This window comes from Centruroides vittatus, unplaced genomic scaffold (assembly GCF_030686945.1).
Source record: "Centruroides vittatus isolate TY-2023 unplaced genomic scaffold, ASM3068694v2 contig_1777, whole genome shotgun sequence".
Taxonomy (NCBI): Eukaryota; Metazoa; Arthropoda; class Arachnida; order Scorpiones; family Buthidae; genus Centruroides; species Centruroides vittatus.
In genome coordinates, this window is record NW_027121088.1 from 867,433 (window position 1) to 888,302 (window position 20,870).

Sequence of the window (20,870 nt, forward strand, 5' to 3'; positions counted from 1 at the left end):
GGATCGATTTATCGACATGTTTCTTATTTTATTTTCTGTTAAAATTAATGAGTTTTCATGTTTAATTGTGAAGCTTGAATGTTATTTAAATAGATAATGAAATAATAAAATTATGATTTACATTTATTATATAAAAAATAAAGCAATAATAAAAAAATCAATTTATTATAGGTAAATTATCAAATATAAATTATTATTAAAAAATGGGGGTCACAAAAAAATTATGAAATATTTGGTGGGCCGCGAGTATAAAAAGGTTAAGAACCACTGCCCTAGACCATCACTGACGCGCAATTAACTGATTGCCCCTGGAAGTCGGCTTCTTACAGAAACACAGCTTCCCTGTCATCAAATGTCACGGCACGCCACTGTTGGCCACCCAGACTTTCTAAAATTAATGCTAACCTGAATATTACTGGAATATTCAGGTTAGCGTTAAAAAAAGTAATTATATGTGTTTTCATGTAGATAACCAAATGTTTTTGGATTGGCTATGTTTTATGTCATCACTCTAGTTTACACTTTGCATGCTTTCCAAGTCTTAACCAAAGAATAAACATCTTCAGATACAGAAGCGACACTCCAAGCTAATTAGCTTGCCAAATATTTAATATGCATGTCCAATCTGTCATATTGAAAAATAAGAGTATCTATGGTCGTTATGTTGTGGGTGTTTTAAGCAAAACGCTTTAATCAGTTAAAGTATAATAAAAGAAAAAGTTTAAAATGGCATTCAATATGAAAGTAATATTTAAAACATTATAGAACTTGATACATTGCTAATTAAATTTTTTCACTTTTTTTAAATTTCAGTTTCATTACAAAGGTTGATCAAAATGTGGTTGATCATTTAGTGTAATAAGTTAACCTTTGTGATTCAATGTAAATATAACAGAGGAAAAATCTACAAATTCAGCTATCTCAAACTGGTTGTACCCAAATAATTATCAAGAATTTTCTAAGTGAAATCTTCGAAAGATCTTGAAAGCATTCTTTTTTGAATCACACCAGTTATTTGTAACTAGGAAATCATCTCTTGTATGAACATAAACATTAAAATTCAAAGTATGATTACCCAAATCTTGTCCACATTTCTGTATGCTAATACAAATATGAAAATGTTGATCAACATGGCAATTTATGCTCTATGTAATAGTAAATTATCCAAAATTCTCCATGGAAAGAAACTACAAAGAATTTAGATACAAAATTTAACACACACATAAAATTTAAATTTGTAATGAAAAAGGAAATTCTATTTAGAATTTTCTTCTTAAACTTTCATTATTATTAGTACTTTAAAAATATAAAAATTGTATAGAAATTAGTATTTTGTTATAAACATATTAACTTGAAGTAATTTGTAATTTTATAGTATAATAAATGTCATGTTGCATTTTTAATTTTAAGTTAAAAGTTAAACTTGACTTACATGATATAAATACAGTGATACCTCGACTTACGCTACTCCAACTTACGCGAACCCGGAGTTACATGATTTTCAAATATCGTCGATTCGTCTTTTGTTTGAACGCCACGCAAATCTTGATTACTCACTCCCCCCACACACTATTGTTCAGCTTACATGTTTGGACATGTCGCGTGGAATCGACGCATAGCTACAATTTATTTTGTGTTATTTATTTCTGTGTTTGTTGTATCTACAGAGACTTGAGTGACTGTTCAATTGAAAAGGGGTTACAAATTTTAGAAAATATAGACTCCAACGAAGAGCGCATTTCTTCTACAAAACGAGAAATTAAAAAATTATTAGCATGCTATGAGGAAATTTTGCGAGAGAAAAACAATCTTTGAGCCATCATATGAATTTGTTCGATTTTATGACGCCTTCTACATCAAAATAACTTCGATTTACGATTTTAATAATATAATTTGTTATATGTATTATCTAAGATTTTATTAAACATTTTTTTCTAAATTATTGTTTTCTTTAGTCTCCGGCCCCAATTAAAAATAATTTGTATGTATTTATGTGCAAAATTATACCCCAACTTATGCGAATTCGACTTACGCGGTTATCGCTTGGTCCCACCTATCGCGTAAGTTCAGGGTATTACTGTAAATCACCCCTTATACTCTCTGACATTTAATAACTTTAGATTATAAATTATTTATTTAAAAAATCATTAGAACTTTTGGTGTGAATTAAAGATTTATTCTGTAAGTATTAATGAAAGAGATTTACTAAAAAACTTTTGTAATATTTTATTTAATAAAGTAAAGAAATTCATTAAATAATAAAAATAAAAGCAAAAAGCTGTAGAAAACAAGAAATTTCTATTGGTTGGTCCCTTGCCATAGGATATAAATTCTTATAAAATTATATATTTTATTACATAACATAAGTAGATATAATTTATATTGTTACTAATTTTACTTAAATTTAATAAAAGAAACTTATTAAAAAAAAATTACAATTATAATCATATTGATACAAACTAAGAGACATCAAAGTAAATTTACAGTAAATTTGATAATTTTTAGAATATTTATAATAAAAGTATCTAAATAAGATAATTAATCATAGTGAAGATTAACTTATCAGACCAGTCTTTAATTAACATATCAGAAACTTTAAAGAATAATGCAGTTTGATTTTAAAACCTCGTTAAAAATATTAAATTTTAAAAAGTTTCATTATCCAAATAAATGCTTTTTTTTCAATAAAAGCTTTCATTTTCTTAACAGTTAATACAAAAATTCTTCTATAAAATATCTAAATCTTGTCAAAATATAACATTTAATACATTAAAAAGCTAATTAGTTTACTTTAAATTAACTGAAAATAAAGTAATTATGTAAATATATAATTATATAAATATTACATTTTATATACACCAAAACGTTATGAATTAGAAAATATGTTTTCCCATGCAATAATCCCAATCCCTATGCAATAAATGCAAGATATGTGTAACAAATCTTATATATTACTCTATTCTTTAAAAAAATAAAACAACAACAATAATAGCAAAGATATCATTTACATTTATGCAAAGATTCAATAGTGTGATGGTTGGACCCATTTGTAAGTACCATAAAATCTGTATCCCTTTTCATTCAGGAGCTCATCAGCTTCTTTTGGTCCTCGACTTTAAAAAAAATAAAAATAAAACAGAAATTAGAAATTTGAGATTATTCATAATTAATATTGTTATATAAATGTGGAGTAACTAAAAAGTCAGTTAATTGAACTTTCTATGTACTAAGCATACTTGTGAATATGAATGATAAATCAAATTTGTTAAAGAATTATAATTTGTGTATTGAACAAGAAGATACTAATAGTGACCAAATTTTGTAAAGTTTGTAAATAATAAAGTACTTGAATAGAACAATAATTTAGTTTTTATAATGATTAACAGATTATTGGTTGGTATGTACAGTACATTAATATATAATTTTATTTGTTGTTAAAGTACTTACTAGAATACTTTAAAATTATTTCTATATAAAATGTTAAAATAATTAATGATTTATGTTGAGAAAAAAAAATTACAGATAATCATAAAACTTTGTTCCTTTATAAAATTTTTAAATATCACAAAACACCAAAACGTCTAATAATCATTACATTGAAAAATTAAAATTAATTTAAACATTCAAAAATATAATATTAAAAAGAAAATCAGTATTAATGACAATTTCTCTGATCAGTTAATTATTTAATAAAATGAGGAATCACTTGAGGAAATAGCAATTACGGATAGAATAAAACAATAGATTTGATACACAGAAAGAAGAATTAGATCTGCAAAAAATAGGAAACAAAAGATCTTAAAAAAAGCTAGAACAATTGTTGGATTGTCAGAATATACTCTCAATAATCAGAGGCTGAAAGAAGTCTAGATTGCAGATATAACATATGAATGAAAAGTTTACTGAACATCAAATAGCAAAACAATGGTACTTTTGTATTCTTGCATAAAAAAAATCTGGTTTTTCCTTGATGCATTCTGTACAGAATCCAGTAATAAGCCAATATCTTTCAATACTTTCTTTAAATTTGGAAACAACCAGAAGTCTGATAGTGCTAAATCAAAGTGGTAAGGAGGGATAGAATAATCTGAAACTTTAGTTTCTCAAGCATCTTTGTTTTTTTCCTTACTGCAGTTCAATCTTGCCTGATTAAAATACAAAAGGATTCTTTCTGCCCTTATTCTGTAAATATATCACTTATCACTATCATAAATGCTTTGTAAACATCTATAAATTTCAATAAGCATGCAACATTCCAATGCTAAAAAATTCAATCACTGATCTCTACTTTGTACAGAATGAGGAAGAAGATGAGTTATTATTTAAATTTGACTGTTATGCAACAACATAACAATAAATTGAAACTGTGCACAGATATTCATGACTACTAAAAGTGGTCACTTCATACATCAAACTCCAATTATCCATGCATCATCAAAATATTAGAATTACTGTAAAATGACAAAGTACCATAAGCAACATTCAGTTTTTTGAATATATGTGAAAAAATTACTTTTGCTATAAACTGCAGATTTGAAAAAGATAACCTACTAGTTTTAAAATATGATAACTTGGAAAAAATATAAAAATTATGTATAGAAATGAAAAATTTTAATTTCTACATAATATTTTTGAAAATAAAAGAAATCTGCATTTTATGTTTAATGACTAATATATACTGTATTTCAACTTATGAAACTTGGGACTTTCATTGCATTGCATTGTAAGAGTTCAACTGTATACCGTATTTTACGGATTATAAGACGCACTTTTTTCTTCGAAAAATTGCCTCCAAAATTCAGGTGCGTCTTATAGTCCGTAGCGTCTTATAGGTATTTTTTTTTTAAATTGTTTAAAAATTAAGGTGAGTCTTATAGTCCATAGCGTCTTATAGTCCGTAAAATACGGTATATACTTTGGTTCATTTAAAATCTGAATAGTTTTTTTAAAGTTTACAGCACTGTTTCCCAACCTTTTTGGATTAGTGATAAATTTTGAATTCAATAAAATTCCTGTGACATACCATAATTTTTAATAAAATAAAAATGTTTAAAATTTAAAATAAATTACAATTGATTTTTAAAAGATTTTACTAATACAGAAGTTAAACTTACCAAGATAAAAATCATGGTAAGTTTAACTTCTGTATTAGTCTCACAACTGTAGTTCTGTATTAACTCACAATTTTACAAATATACAATAAAAATAAAAAGACTATTTGAATCAATGTGTAAAGAGTTAGTATTGGTCTTTAAGCTGGTAATCTGCAACATTTATACGTTTATAGAAGCTCCAAAGAGTTGGTATGCTGGCATAAGCATAGACACATGCAACATTTGGGAGTGGGGTATGCTGATGCCACAAATTTTGCAGCAATTGGCATTTTAGTGAATACCTCCTTCCCCTTTTGGTCAGCTGGTGGTAATCAGATGAAAGATAAATGAAATTTAAAAAAAAAAGAGTTTATTCAAAATTCTAAAAAATATTTAATATTTTTCATGATACACCCAAGGCACTCTAAATCAGTGTTTCCCAACCTTGCCATGACACAGGTTGGGGAACACTGGTTTAGAAAGCTATTTTGGATTTTCCATGTTTTCTGGTACTCTATGCACTAATTACCATAAATAATCAGGAATTTGGTGTAGTTCTATCCTCCACACTTCATAGAATGCTGTGGTAAGACTGCTACATACAAGGATAATTGATAAATAAGCAATGTCATATTAATCTAAATGATCTAAGGAAATATATTTTATTAATGTAAACAAGAGAGAAAAGTTTTCAATCTTTAATTCAACTAGCTTCAGTTCTTTCAAAAAAAAAAAAAAAACCAATGAAATGTTATATAAGAATACATATACAGAACATGGCATATATTCTGCATTCTAAAATTATTTTTTCAAAACAGGTAAAGTGGTTGAAGTAAAGACCAAAAACATTTCTATTAAAGAATCCTGCCCTTGGTTTCCTTAATTATCTGTTTTTTCTTTTTGATCTGTATTAGGAATATTTTTGTAATTCATAAATTAAATACCATACCTGCCAAATACATAAGGAATAGGTTTGATATTTTTTGCTTCAATTTCATGAAGAAGAGGAGTGAAAATTCGCCATGCTTCAGACAGTTCGTCACTACTCACAAAATGAATTTGACTCCCACAAAACACATCAAGCAATAATCTTTCATAAGCATCTGGCATAACTAAATCCTAAAATATAAAAATGTCTTTTTAATTCATTAAATAATTGGATTTTTAATTAAGTAAAACAACTTGCTTTTAATTTCATTTTATTTTTACATGAATTAAAAAAGTAATAAATAGGATAAACATTTTAAGCTTCAAAAATACAATAACTAATTTAATAATTGATTATTATATGAACATATAATTAGCATTGGCATTTTTTAAATGGAAGAAATGATTTTCAGACATAATCTAAATAATTGGGCTATTTGATGATTAATGCTATGTAATTTTCTACTAGAGGTAGACATTAGGTGCCATCACCACATAAGATTATATCTAAAATTTAAATACATCTGAAGCAAAGGCTCGCTTAGGGTCTAGGTGGCACAACTGGCAAATGCACCACATGGCAAGCAGAGGTTGCGGGTTCAGGCCCGACTTTGGGTCAGTTCTCTTCTTCCAGATGATTCTAAATTATTTAATAAACTATTAAAATTATAATTATTAATTTAGTTAAGAGCTGGTGCCAATTGTCTACCTCTAGTTCCAAATTACTTAGTATTAATCATTAAATTAATGGTGTTATAATATAATATTACCTAATATCTTTATTAGGTAATATTAAGCATTATTATTAATATTTAATTTCTAAATTTATTTGTTTGTTATCAAATGAAAGTAACTTAACTAGCATAATCTATGAACAGCTTTCCAAAACAATGGATATTAATGACCATTGGATTAAAAGATTGAATCCAGCAATCTCTAATTACTTATTCCATATTTAATTATTTGAAAACCTATATGAGTAATGATTATTCTTGTCAAAAGAAAAATGCCAAGTATACCTTTAATATATTCTTCATTCAAGTTTAAATTTTAAAAATCATACTGTTTGGCAGTTAAAAATCTCACCTTCTATAGTTTTTAAATTGTTAATTCTGAAGTATTAAATAATTCTTTCAACAGCATTCAATATTTCAAAGCCTTTTTGAATGAACTTGTGTGAAATAATTCAACTAAATAACATCTTACTTTAGAAGTCCAAGTAATAATTTATTAAGCACATTCAAGTTTCCTAAATGTCAGAATTTAGAATTAAAATAGAATATTATTGATAATAATAATACATTTTATTCTCCTATTTTTTGCTTCACAATACTGATTTAATTTACAAAAATAAAATTTGAAAAATTTGTTATAAGTTGATTTTTACATCTTTTGCCAAAATTAATTTTATTATAATTCTAGATTTTGATGATGAAATTATAAAGTGTTTAATAAACTATAATATTATTTTCGTCTACTAGGACGTATTTTCTATTATAAGGACTTATTAGACTTGTTTTAAGGATTCTGCAGTTAAGGAAAAGTTTAGAAATTGTAAGAATTTTATAATAATGTCGGTGAATTTATAGCAGATTTTATCGGGAAATGTAAAATGTTGAGTTTTTAAAAATTATTTTATTATTTTTAATTTATATAGAATGTATTACAAAAATACCTGCTGAGTAGAGACGAAAGGTCCGAAATGCAATAGTTAAATGTATGTGTCCAGGTATATCAAATAAAAAATTTCTGATCTGTGAAACTGTGGCGCACAATCCTTAAAACCAGTTTAATAAGTCCTGATAATAGAAAATACATCCTAGTAGACAAAAATAATATTATAATAAATTAAAGACATTGAGGCATATTAATTTAACATGTTTAATAAACTGTTCTTTGAACTTGTAGAGTAAATCTGTTATTTAGTTAATAAAAAAAAAATCAAACTTTGAAAAATTACTTTAAATGTAGCATATTGGATGCTATATTCATCATATATGATTATAGTAAATAGCTGGATAAAAAAATTATGTGAATGAAAAAACTGTCTAATTGATAGCAGTAATGTTCATTTGGCTAAAAAATAATACTATATAATAAATAATTAATATTATTGTATATCGTATACTTCTATATAAGTAATAAAAAAATACTAATTGTAATTTAATACTATTGTATATTTAAAGAGCTTATCACACATTAAATATAATACAGTAGTATTAAAAATTTAATTAATAATATTAGAGCAAGAAGCTAATTGTAATAATATTTAATAACAACCCAAAAAAGGCATATAGAAGTAGGTCAAAAACGTTTTTGGTTGATTAAATATATTGCTGGAGTTAAACAAGATATACTGCTTCTTTCATTTGATTACTTCTCCAATTTTGTGAAATTATTTGTATAATAGTATAGAAAAGAAATGAGAATCTTATAGTTTTGGAATGATCTATCTATCTATCAGACTAAATGATTTATGTTTAAATATAAACATAAATCATAGTGAATGATTTGTGTGCAAAATAGCTTTTTTTGTATAGAAGCTTTCATATAAAAAAAACTTCTGTAAATATTTTGAAAAAAAATTTTATTTGATTTTTTTATTTTCTTGTATAAATTAATAAGTTATTGTTACTGATTTTATTTTTTATTATTATGTTGGGTTAAGTGAGATATATTTGGTTAACACCGGTGGCTGTGTACTATGCCGAACCTAAGTCAAGGCATAGTAACCAAAACAGAAATTAAAGAAGTGTATCAGTGTGTGTGTCTGTATTCAGGAATTTTCTCACAATATGACATGTATTCAATATAGTGGCTTTCTGTAGTGTGATGTATGTGTTTCTATTCAATTGTAATGTGCCCAGGCTTTTGTGTAGTGTGTGTGGTATGACACCTGTAGAAGAGAGAACAACAGGTACAATAAGCACCCTATCCATCCTCCACAGATGCCTTATTTCCTGGACGAGTTCTGTGTACTTGCTAATTTTTTCAGTGCATGCGTTTTGTATATTGTGAGTGTTTGGAATGGATATGTCTATAATGTATGTGATTTTATTGTGTTTGTCAATGAGCATGATGTCTGGTCTGTTGTGGTAAATTGTTTTATCTGTGATTATGGCTCTGTCGTAGTACATTTTGTGCGTGTTGTTTTCCAATACTGTCTGTGGAATGTATTTGTAGTATGATTCGTGGATGTCTACTAATCTTGTGTTTCTTTGCAAGCTCTTGGTGTATTATATTTGCTACTTGATTATGTCTGTGTAAATAATCTGTTTGTACCAAGAGCCTGCAACCAGAGGTGATGTGCTGTATAGTTTCTGGCATGATGTGACATTTTCTGCATGTGTCATTTGTGAGTGTTGCATCTTTGAGTATGTGTTTTCTGTAGTTTTTAGTATTTATGACTTGATCCTGTATGGCAATCATGAATCCTTCCGTCTCCCCAAGGAGGCATCCCTGAGCTAACCAGCTGTTTGATGCAGTTTTGTCAACAAAATCCTGGGCCAGTTCATAAGGATGCCTGCCATGGAGTGCCTTTCGAGCCCACGATTGCTTAATGGTGTCTATGCTTTTTATATGTTGTGTTGTGTCCATATGATGTGAATGTAAGTTTAATAGTGTGTTATTTGAGTCTGCTAGAGTTACTGCTTTATGTAATTGTGATGTTTCTTGTTTTTTGTAGAAAAACTCTTGCAGTGACTGTATTTGTTTGTAGTGAAGGTTAACTATGTCAATCAGGCCATGTCCGCCATCTTTACGTGGAAGGGTTAATCTTTCTGTGGCGGATTTAGGATGATGTTGTTTACGCTTAGTAAGTGTTGTTCTTGTTTTCCTTTGGAGTTGCTCAAGATCTGTGTGAGTCCAATGTATAACTCCAAGAGAATATGTGAGTACTGGGATGACATATGTGTTTATTGCTTTGACTGTATGTTTTGCATTTAACTGTGTTCTGAAAATAGCATTTAACCTACTTTGGTATTCTTTAATTAATCTTTGCTTTATTTGTGTATGTTCTGTTAGTTTGGCCTGTTGGAATCCTAAATACTTGTAGAACTCGCCCTCTTTCATGGATTCAATAACGTCTCCATTTCCAAGCGCAAAATCTTCTTTCTTCAGGATTCCTTTTTCTATGTGAAGTGTTTTGCATTTATCTAGGCCAAATTCCATTTGTGTGTCCTTGGTGTATAAATGTGTGATTTGTAGGAGTTGATGAAGTTGTTTTTGTGTGGATGCATAAAGTTTTATATCATCCATGTACATAAGATGTGACAGTGTAAACTGTGTTGTTTTTTCATGTCTGATATTGTAACCATAATGCGTGTTGTTTAACATGTTGGATAATGGGTTCAGGGCTAAGCAGAACCAGAGAGGACTCAAGAAATCTCCTTGAAAAATTCCTCGCCTAATAAAAATTTGGTTTGTTTGTATGGAAGTGTTACTAACCCTGAGATGTAGTGTTGTTCTCCAGTGCTGCATAGTGTTTTGAAAGAATGCAATGAGTGATGGATGTATTTTGTACATGTGTAGAATATGTAGCAGCCAACTGTGTGGAACACTGTCGAATGCTTTTCTGTAGTCTATATATGCCATGTGTATGTTTCTGTGTTGTTTGTGTGCTTGCCGTAGAATGACTGAATCTATGAGTAACTGTTCTTTGCATCCCCTGTGATTTCTATGGCAACCTTTTTGTTGTTCCGTTAGAATGTCGTGTTCTTCAACATGTTTGTATTGTAGTGCCTAAGCACTATTATATCGTTATTTTTGTATATATATATATGTATACATTTGTATCGGGTTTTCTTTGTTTGTGTTTTTTTTTTTAAACATTTCGTTTTGTACCCTATATCGGTTTTTGGATGGGTAAAAAACCGGTCTCCATTGCGGATTGGTTAGCAACAGACATGACGTCACGCGCAATGGCGGGGATTATAAAGGTTGGACTCCCGTCCACCAGACATTTTTTTGGTTTCTTCCTTCGGTCCCAACCAGTTGTGCGACAAAATTAGACTGTGGTGAAAGAACAAAGGAGAAGGAAGACTACACATGCGGACATTCAATTGAACAGTGAATAAAATCCGGACCCATCGAGGAGAACACTTCTATGGTATAAAAAAATATCACGCCAGATATATAAAGGAGACTTCAAGGAACGTCCGAAGAATATTATTGTCGGTATGTGAATTGCTGTATCTTACTTTTTAAGTAATTTCTTCGATCCTTTGTCTTTAAAACCCAGAATTGTAATTACGTTATTTTTCATGTCATTTAGAATATATTAATTTTGTATTATGTGTTCATTATTAAACCTTATTGTAGAAAAATGTACAAAATTGTAAAGTCCTTGATTAATGTGCCTTTACCCGAACATTTCGTCCAATAGACTTAGGTCCATTGGGGACTGAACATTGGCGTCCGCGACAGGATTTTGTAAAAGGATTCTTATTAATACTGAAAAAAAAAAAAAAAGGGTAAGGCCTGTTGTGTAAAAGGACTAGTAATTCGGGAACTTTCTGCAAGATCGAAATTGGTAAATCATGGACGAACAAGTTTCAAGCGGATCACTTGGTGAAAGAATGGGAGAGATAGGAAATGCACCAGTGGTGACAGGCTTTATGGGGATGATCCCCTACTTTTCTAATCTACCTAGTGACAGTCTGGATGTCCGGAGATTTTTCGAAACTGTTGAAGAAGTAGCTTCATTGGCGAGTTGGAATGAAAAGGTCAAAGTTAGCGTCGTCAAAGCCCGCTTGAAAGGTGAGCCTTTATCAGTCTTTTGCGATCTTAAGGATCAGGGAGTTAGCAATTACGAAGAACTAAAACAGGAGCTTATAAAATGTTTTATTCATAAAGATAAGGGGCGTAATCCATTAGGCCAGTTGTTAAATATAGCCCAGCGAAAGGAGGAGAGAGTGTGTGAGTATAGCAGTAGGTTAAAGTCATTATTCTCTAAGGCTGTAACACACAATCCTCATGTTAAAATCTTACGGGATAATACCGTCAAGGAGAGCTTCATAAAGGGTTTGTTAGTTGAGACCCGTAGGCAAGTAATGCAATCCAAACCTAGTACGTTAGATGAAGCAATATTGAAGGCAGAGGAAGAGGAAGAAGTGGAATCCGCTTGTAACACACGCGGTAGGTTTAGTGAAGCATATGCAAATTTAGGACATTCGGGGAATGCAAGTGAAAAGGAAGATAAGTTGGCAGATCGTGTGGCTGAATTAGAAGTACAACTGAAGAAGTTGAACGAGTCCATGACGCACATGCTAGATACAATGAAATTGGATAAAAACCCTAAAACTAAATGGGAGGACACGCGAAGATGCTACTCGTGTGGCGAAATAGGGCATGTCTCAAAAAAATGTAATAGGCGAGTGTGTTTAAACTAAGATCTGGTCAATTGGGGGGTCAGACAATTGACCAGAGAAAAAACAATTTGAACTTAACCAATTGTATTTTTTTATCTGACCATATGCTGCCAATCATGTCGGCGGATCTGGAAGGAAAAAGGGTAGGAGGACTAATCGATACCGGTGCTGAACGCACCTTGGTAAATAATGAATTTGTAAGGGAACTTAGGAGAAAAAAATTGATAAGTGATACTATCACAAGTGAGGCATGCATTAGAGGCATGTCAGGTGTAATTATTACGAGTAATGAGGCATTGGCCCTTACAATTAAGTCAATAAGTGGTAATAAAATGGATCTCACAATTCCAATAATCAATTTTCCTAATGGTGTGGATTATGATTTTATATTCGGAATGGACGTTTTGAATCATAAACCCGAGATATTCTCTGAGTTAGGTTCCGTTGTGAGGGCAAGTCCCTCGATTAGAAACCATGACGTTAGTTTAAATGTTAGTAGTAGAGGGGGGCATCAGGATGAGGTATGGAATCTAGATCACTTAGACGATAATATAAAAATTAGTGTTAGAAAAATATTAGATAAATACCCCAAGGCTGTGGCTATGGAGATTGCCGATATATCCGGCATGAAGAATTACATGCACTCCGTAAGCCTGACGACGAACCACCCCATTAGTGTGAAACAATACAGAATCCCTGTCAGTTATCTCCCTGCACTAAAGGAGAAGGTGGGTGAATTGTTGAGGGCTGGGATATTTGAGGAAAGCTCATCAGAATGGAATTCACCAATCCACGTGGTGCCAAAGGAGTCGGGGGAGATCCGAATAACTTTGGACTTACGAAAAATAAACGAGGTCACTGAAGCCCAAGTGTATCCAATGGCGAGAATCGACGATATTTTATCTCAACTCAATGGTAATAAGTTCTTTTCCGTTTTAGATTTAAAAGCCGGGTATTTCCAGATTCCCCTGGACCCGAGAGTTAGGCATATATTTGCGTTTTCTACTCCTTGGGGAAAGTTCCAGTTATGCAGGATGCCCCAAGGAGCTAAGAATAGTGGCCGTTACTTCCAACACGTTATGAATAAGGTGTTAGCAAAATTTGTAGGAAATAGTTGCTTCATTTTTCAAGATGATGTGGTTTTATTCTCCCAAAAAATAGACGACCACCTGGAGCTACTTAGTAGGGTCATGAAAGTACTGCAGGATGAGGGGTTAAAGTTGAACCCCAGTAAATGCCAGATCATAGCCAAGGAAGTGAAGTATCTAGGGCACGTGATCAATGATAAGGGAATAAGCCCAGACCCTAGCAACATTGATTCCATAAGAAGAATTAAACCACCAAATAACGTAAAAGGTGTGCGGAGTTTTTTAGGGGTAGTGGGATTTTTTAGAAATTTTATCCCTTCCTTCTCTGTTATCGCAAATCCATTAACCAACCTTACGAAAAAGGGAATTAAATTTGTTTGGAACTCGGAATGTCAAACTAGTTTCGAGAATTTAAAGAAGGCTATCACTCATCCTCCCATACTGGCCCACCCAGATTTCAATGAGCCCTTCTATTTACATACAGATGCATCCGATATAGCAGCTGCTGCTGTGTTGGAACAGCGACGAGATGAAGGTTTAGCTCCTGTAGGGTACTTTAGCAAGAGGTTTCAAGGTGCAGAAGTTAATTATTCTACCATCGAGAAAGAGTGTCTTGCTATCATACTAGCATTAAGACATTTCAAATATTTGGTCTTAGGTCAAAAAATCATAGTTCTATCAGATCACAAACCGTTGGTTTTTTTGAATAACATCAATAACGGCAGCAGGCGTTTAACCCGTTGGGTGATGGAACTATCAGATTACCATATTGAGGTACAGCATGTGAGAGGAATTGACAATAAGGTGGCTGATTTCTTATCAAGGAATGTAAATGGAGTGAGTTGCTTAAATATTGAATCAACGGGGGAAATATTCCCAACAAGAAAGGAAATTATTCATTCCCAGGATAACGATAGTGCCCTAGGTCCTATAAAAAGGGATTTGTTAAGGGGTAATGGTAAGGGGGTTACGAGGCAGCTCTCGAATGATTATGTTGTTATGAACGACTGCCTATATAAAAAAATTTGGTTAAAATCCCGGGGATATCAAATGAATCAATTATGTGTTGGCGAAGATTTGGCCAAAAAGGTTATTAAGGCTGTACATGAAAACAAACTTTCAGGCCATTGGGGGGTACGTAAAACTATAAAGAACATAGAAAGAAACTACTTCATCAGGAATTTAAAACGAAAGGTCGATCAGATTGTTAAGGAATGCGAAAGGTGCCAGAGATATAACATACATAGGGGGGAGGCACCTTTACAGGAAAATGAAACCGCTATAGCACCGTTTCAGAAGTTCGCCGTGGATATAATAGGGCCCATTCATAAAACTAGTAAGGGAAATCAGTACATTTTAGTGATCATCGACATCTTTACTCGTTTTGTTGAGGCTCACCCACTACCCGACCAAACTGCTTTATCTGTTAGTAACATGATTTTCGAGAAAGTGATTTGTAGATATGGCACCCCTGAGGTGATAATTTCTGACAGAGGGACAAATTTTCTATCATCCCTATTTTCTGATTGTTGCAAATGGCTTAACATTAAAAGAAATATAACGACCGCATACAGACCATGCTCAAACGGCATTTGTGAGAGAGTAAATAAATCTATCATCGACATGATCGCTAAGTCATCGGGTGAGACCAATATTGAGTGGGATGACTTGATTCCTCCCGCATGTTTTGCCTACAATAATGCGCACCACTCAGCCCTTGATGATACACCTGCTTTTCTCCTTTTCGGTGTTGACCCCCACACTCCAAACATCGATCAAAGTTGGGATCCTACCAATACTGATGAACGTAGATCCTTTTTGATAAGTAAGCTCAGGGCCATTAGGTGTATGGCAAGCGATCAAGCTCGTCAGCATAATAAAATTTGTAGGAAATACCGCAATATTAATAAGAAATTAAGGGAGTTTAGTGTAGGACAGAGGGTGTGGGTAAAATGGAAGGGTGGTAAGAAAAGAAAATTTTCTAGTAATTATAAAGGTCCTTTCCGCATAGTGAGAGTAATCAATCCCACCACCTATCAAATTGAGGGATGTAATCTAAGGGATAAAGACACTGTGCATGTAGATCGACTAAAATTATGTTACGGTGATGTTGTTGATAGACCCAAACGTAAAAAAATTGAAAAAAGGGTGCAAATAGAAAACATGTCAGATGATGAGGATGAGACCCCTGATCTGAGAATAATTAGGACAGCATCTAAGACCGTTCCTAATGAGAGGAGCGAAAGGCATTCTAATGGTGACATTATTGAAAGTGAGAAACAAGAAGAACCGTATAATTTACGACATAGAATTATAGACTTCCGTAGACTGCACTACGGCAAGTAATCTTGAATTGAGGGAGGTATGTAGTGCCTAAGCACTATTATATCGTTATTTTTGTATATATATATATGTATACATTTGTATCGGGTTTTCTTTGTTTGTGTTTTTTTTTTTAACATTTCGTTTTGTACCCTATATCGGTTTTTGGATGGGTAAAAAACCGGTCTCCATTGCGGATTGGTTAGCAACGGACATGACGTCACGCGCAATGGCGGGGATTATAAAGGTTGGACTCCCGTCCACCAGACATTTTTTTGGTTTCTTCCTTCGGTCCCAACCAGTTGTGCGACAAAATTAGACTGTGGTGAAAGAACAAAGGAGAAGGAAGACTACACATGCGGACATTCAATTGAACAGTGAATAAAATCCGGACCCATCGAGGAGAACACTTCTATGGTATAAAAAAATATCACGCCAGATATATAAAGGAGACTTCAAGGAACGTCCGAAGAATATTATTGTCGGTATGTGAATTGCTGTATCTTACTTTTTAAGTAATTTCTTCGATCCTTTGTCTTTAAAACCCAGAATTGTAATTACGTTATTTTTCATGTCATTTAGAATATATTAATTTTGTATTATGTGTTCATTATTAAACCTTATTGTAGAAAAATGTACAAAATTGTAAAGTCCTTGATTAATGTGCCTTTACCCGAACATTTCGTCCAATAGACTTAGGTCCATTGGGGACTGAACAGTATATTTTGTTTGCGATACAGGATGTCAATAATTTGTAGAGTGTTGGAAGACATGTAATTGGTCTGTGTTATGTGGGGTCTGTGGTATTGTTGTTTTTAGGTTTCATGTAGGTGATGCCGAGTAAGAAAATTTGGCATGTCTTGTGGATTGATGATGATGTGTGTTAGGTGTTTAGCTAGTTCCTGGTGCAGTGATGTAAACTTTTTGTACCAGAAATTGTGAATGTTGTCTACACCAGGTGTCTTCCAGTTGTGTGTTCTGTTAACAGTGTATTGGAAATCATGCATGTTTATTTCAACACAGGGCATAGTTGGTATGTTGTGCAAGTTTCTGTTCTCCTCCTCGATCCAGCCTGCATCAGCATTATGCGTGACAGCACTGGACTAAAGAGAAGACCAATATGTTGTGAGTTCTTCTTCTGTTGGTGTGCCACTGTGCTGTGTATCAGTGTTTGCTTTGTTATTAATTTGTCTGTAAAAAAGTTTTTCATTGTTTTTGAATAATTTATTTTGTTGTTTTCGTAGTGTACATGTTTTGTATCGTTTGAGTCTACGTGCTTTGGCAGCAAGTTTTTGTTTTAGTGTATCAATATATTCTGTAATGTGTATGTTGTGATGTTCATGTTTTGTGTGCGTTTTTATTTTCTTGAAAATGTTTTTGAGCTGTTTCCTTAATTTGGGTGTTATGTTGTTTTTAGTGTATTGTGTCAGCCTGCCCAATTGCTGTCTAATGTCATTTATTTGTGTTTCTATTCTTCTCTGCCAGGCAGGCTTGTGATAAAATTGTGTTTTCTGTGTATATGTCTGTGATTGTACTTTCAGACCATGGCGTGTCACTACTGTGACTGCCCCAGCATAAACTAATGTATGAATGTCTGCGAGTGTAGAAATTGAATGAATGTAGTGTGGTATTAAGTGAGTGTTTACATAATTTAGTGTTTTTCCTACTTCCTTTGACGTGTTGATTTTTGGTATTCGTGGTCGTTGTGTGGGATCTGTGCCTGTATATTTAGTGAGTGTTTTCTGAAATATAAGTGAGAGTGTATTAACTAAATCTATGTCTATGTTATCAGTGATGGACGAGGAAGTGTCTGTAGTATCATTAGTGGTAATTGTTGTATGTGTGTTATTATCAATGCTTGTTGCTGGATTATCCTGACAGGTTACATGATCTTCATTAATGTTAGATGTTTCTGTCTGTTGATGTATTTGATCAGCAACCTGTTGTTTGATAAGTTCAAGTGTTGTTTGTGGAATAAGGTTGTTGTGTATAATTGTTCTTTTTTGATCAACAACCCTTTGTTCGGTGACAGTGAGATGAGGATACTGTTGTGTGACTCTATGGTGTAGTTGTTGTCTGTATGCTGTCGTGTTTGTTTCGAGTTTTGTGATGGTGTAGTAAGTACGGATGATAAACTCGTTCATTTCTACTGCCCATTTCATCCGTTGGTGTGGTTTTCCAGCCTTTGGGGTCTGTGGATGCATTGCCACAGAAACACCAAGGCTGGGTTGGTTCCTCACATCTGTTGAGGGCATTGCAGTAGCCATGCTTGGGCCGGTGCTGCTTTCGCCACCGGTAACCAAGGGAGACTAGCCTATTTTTCAAATGTGAGCCTCTGCCTAACCCACGAACGCGGACCTTGTTAACCCAGGCGACGTCCGAGCCGGTATCACATTTAGATCTGGTTACTACCATGATACATATCTCCACAGAATGTGGGTGTGTGGTCACTCTTAGCTTCATTTCTCCCCATAGACCTTACTGGCATGGGTGTCCCTACCAGGAGCTTATGCTCCAGCCCACATTGCCCTATGGATCAGTAAAATTACTGGGCTCTCCCACCACGACCAGATGGTGACCACGGGAGAGTTATTATTATTATTATTATTATTATTATTAAATATTGTTGAAATTTATGGGCCATTTTTAAGCTATTATTTAATAAAACTGCAAATGAATTTCATACTAGAGATAAGCAGATACTATTATCTTGCAATAAAAAACAAAAATAATCCATAAATTGCAGTTACATATAAATCTGGCAATTATTCTAGTTGTTTAATTCTGTATTTTAAAAAATATTAAATTTTTTTTCAACATTAAAATAAATTTAATATATACTCACTTTATAACGACTACCATAGGTTAAATCTAACTCAGTTTCATCCATGTCAAAAGACATTCCAGGTCGTTTCATCATTAATTTCACATATACAGCTTCACCAGGCTGCACTCTAATAACAAGCTCATTTCTTTTACATTGTTTATTAAATATATCTCCAGGAACATCACGATAATGAATACGTACTTCAGCTTTTCTTTCATTTAGAGCTAAAATTTAAATTTTAAACATTTAATTCATTTAATATTAAAATATTTTAAATTATCAAATTAATATAAATTCTGAATTAACAATTTTCAGTATATACATACACTAAAGTAAAATTATCAACTATAATTCTCTAACAAACTTGGTGAATTCAGGGAAGTTATATGCTTTATTAAATTTGTATACCTTTCCCACATCTTAGAAAAAAAGGAACTCCATCCCAACGTTCATTATTAATGTAACATGTTGCTAAACAATATGTAGGAGTAGTTGAATTTTTTGGAACTGTAGGATCATCTAAATAACCCTGTTTAGCTTCTCCTTTACCATCAGGATTTGCAACATATTGTCCTATAACTATATCTTCAAGTTTAATTGGAGCTATACACTTCAATACTTTCACCTAAAAATAAGACACAAATTGATAATTGCAAAAAATACTTCTATTAAACACAAAATTTAATCAAATTAATTAATATACGTATTTGTAAATTAATCTAGTATTACAAACTTTTTCATGGCGTATATCTTCAGCAGATGTAGATACTGGCTTCTCCATTGCCACTAATGAAAGTATTTGCATCAAGTGATTCTGCATAACATCCCTAAGTAACATAAAATTAATATATTTTATTGTTCAACCATTTTTTAATATCCAAAAATATTTAATTTTAAGATTACAGAAAGAAATTCTAAGTTTTCATATATTCAGAAATAAGATAATCTATGATAAAAAGTCAATATCATTCAAGTATTAATTATATTCTTGAAGTGATGCTCTGAACTTTAAAAAACCCCAGAAATTATTCAGAAAAGATCTTTCCTGGATATGTCCTTCACTACCTTTCCACCTCATTGTGGACCTGGCTGAACCCATGAAAAGTCTGTTAGTGCCCATAGGGCAGAAAAAATAAAAGTTTTTTACTCTTTCTTGCCCTTAATTTTTATTAATAAATTTCATACTCTATTGTTTAATTATTATTTAGTAGTTTAGTATTCTACTATTTCTGAATAAATGAAAACAGAATCTCTTGTACAGTACTTATAAACAATACTGTAATTTACTCAAAGATTTTTTTTATTTTAAATCATCAATTCAGATTAAAACTTAAAATTTGTTGAAATTATATTATATTGCAGTTAATATACAATAAAATAAGTATTTCTTACTCATATGCCTATAACTCACATAAATTCAAATCTTTATTTGCTCTGAAACATATTTCTAACATGGTATTTCTTACATTAGTTCATTGGAAAATTGACCCGTGATACACATTCTTTTAATTCAAGCTTCTTAAGAACATAACTACAACATATATCAAGAATTCCTCCTGCAATTATTATTCTAACAGTAACATCACAAACTTGGACTTTTCAGGTAGAAATACAACTTACTTTCCACATTACCCATCTCATAGCAAACATTAAGAAATAGGTAAACTTAATATATTTATTGTATTCTTATATATAGCTAATTGCTCAAACATTTAAATAATATTATTCTTTTCTTGTAGGTTATTGTTTTTAGATTATTAAGAAGTCATTCATTTGAGTTGTTTAATAAAATACAAGCAGCTCAGAAAAAGACATTCCAAAATCAAAGAAGAAATATTGTGAAATATTCAAGTGTTTTATTCCTAATACACAACACCAAAAGATTGCTTTACTGTGAAGCTATATTGTGAACACATGAAATGACTACTGAAATACTGTAAAAGATAGAAATGACAAACTAATCCTATTTTCAAAACATAAAAACATATTATTGATATACAATGAAAACAAAAATAATCATGTAAGTCTATAAAACAATTCTAATATATATAAGAATTGACAAATGATTATCATCTGATAATTTTTAATTGACTACTGGTACATAAAAAAACTAAAATGACATTAACCATCTCCAATACCCATTTGAATCTCAGCTACTCATATACAATGGAAATCCAATATACAGTACATTAAGATCCTAATTATGTATGAACAATCATATTGTTTCCTAATAGAATATAATTAG

At 31.7% G+C, this 20,870-nt stretch overlaps 2 protein-coding genes across 2 annotated transcripts in view; one reads left to right on the forward strand and one right to left on the reverse strand.

Annotated features, from left to right (window-relative positions):
• LOC136969360 (centromere protein F-like) overlaps positions 1–20,870 on the forward strand; it is a 352,144-nt gene that overhangs the window by 259,683 nt on the left and 71,591 nt on the right. The window lies entirely within an intron of this gene.
• The window catches only part of LOC136969365 (glucose-6-phosphate 1-dehydrogenase-like), a 42,930-nt gene continuing 24,271 nt past the window's right edge, over positions 2,212–20,870 (reverse strand). Inside the window, exons 7-11 of the mRNA XM_067263500.1 lie at positions 19,359–19,452; positions 19,034–19,250; positions 18,644–18,849; positions 6,043–6,212; positions 2,212–3,113 (exon numbers count right to left, since the gene is read on the reverse strand). Coding sequence (XP_067119601.1) covers positions 3,023–3,113; positions 6,043–6,212; positions 18,644–18,849; positions 19,034–19,250; positions 19,359–19,452 — 778 coding nt within the window. The 3' untranslated portion in view covers positions 2,212–3,022. The remainder of the gene's footprint in view (positions 3,114–6,042; positions 6,213–18,643; positions 18,850–19,033; positions 19,251–19,358; positions 19,453–20,870) is intronic.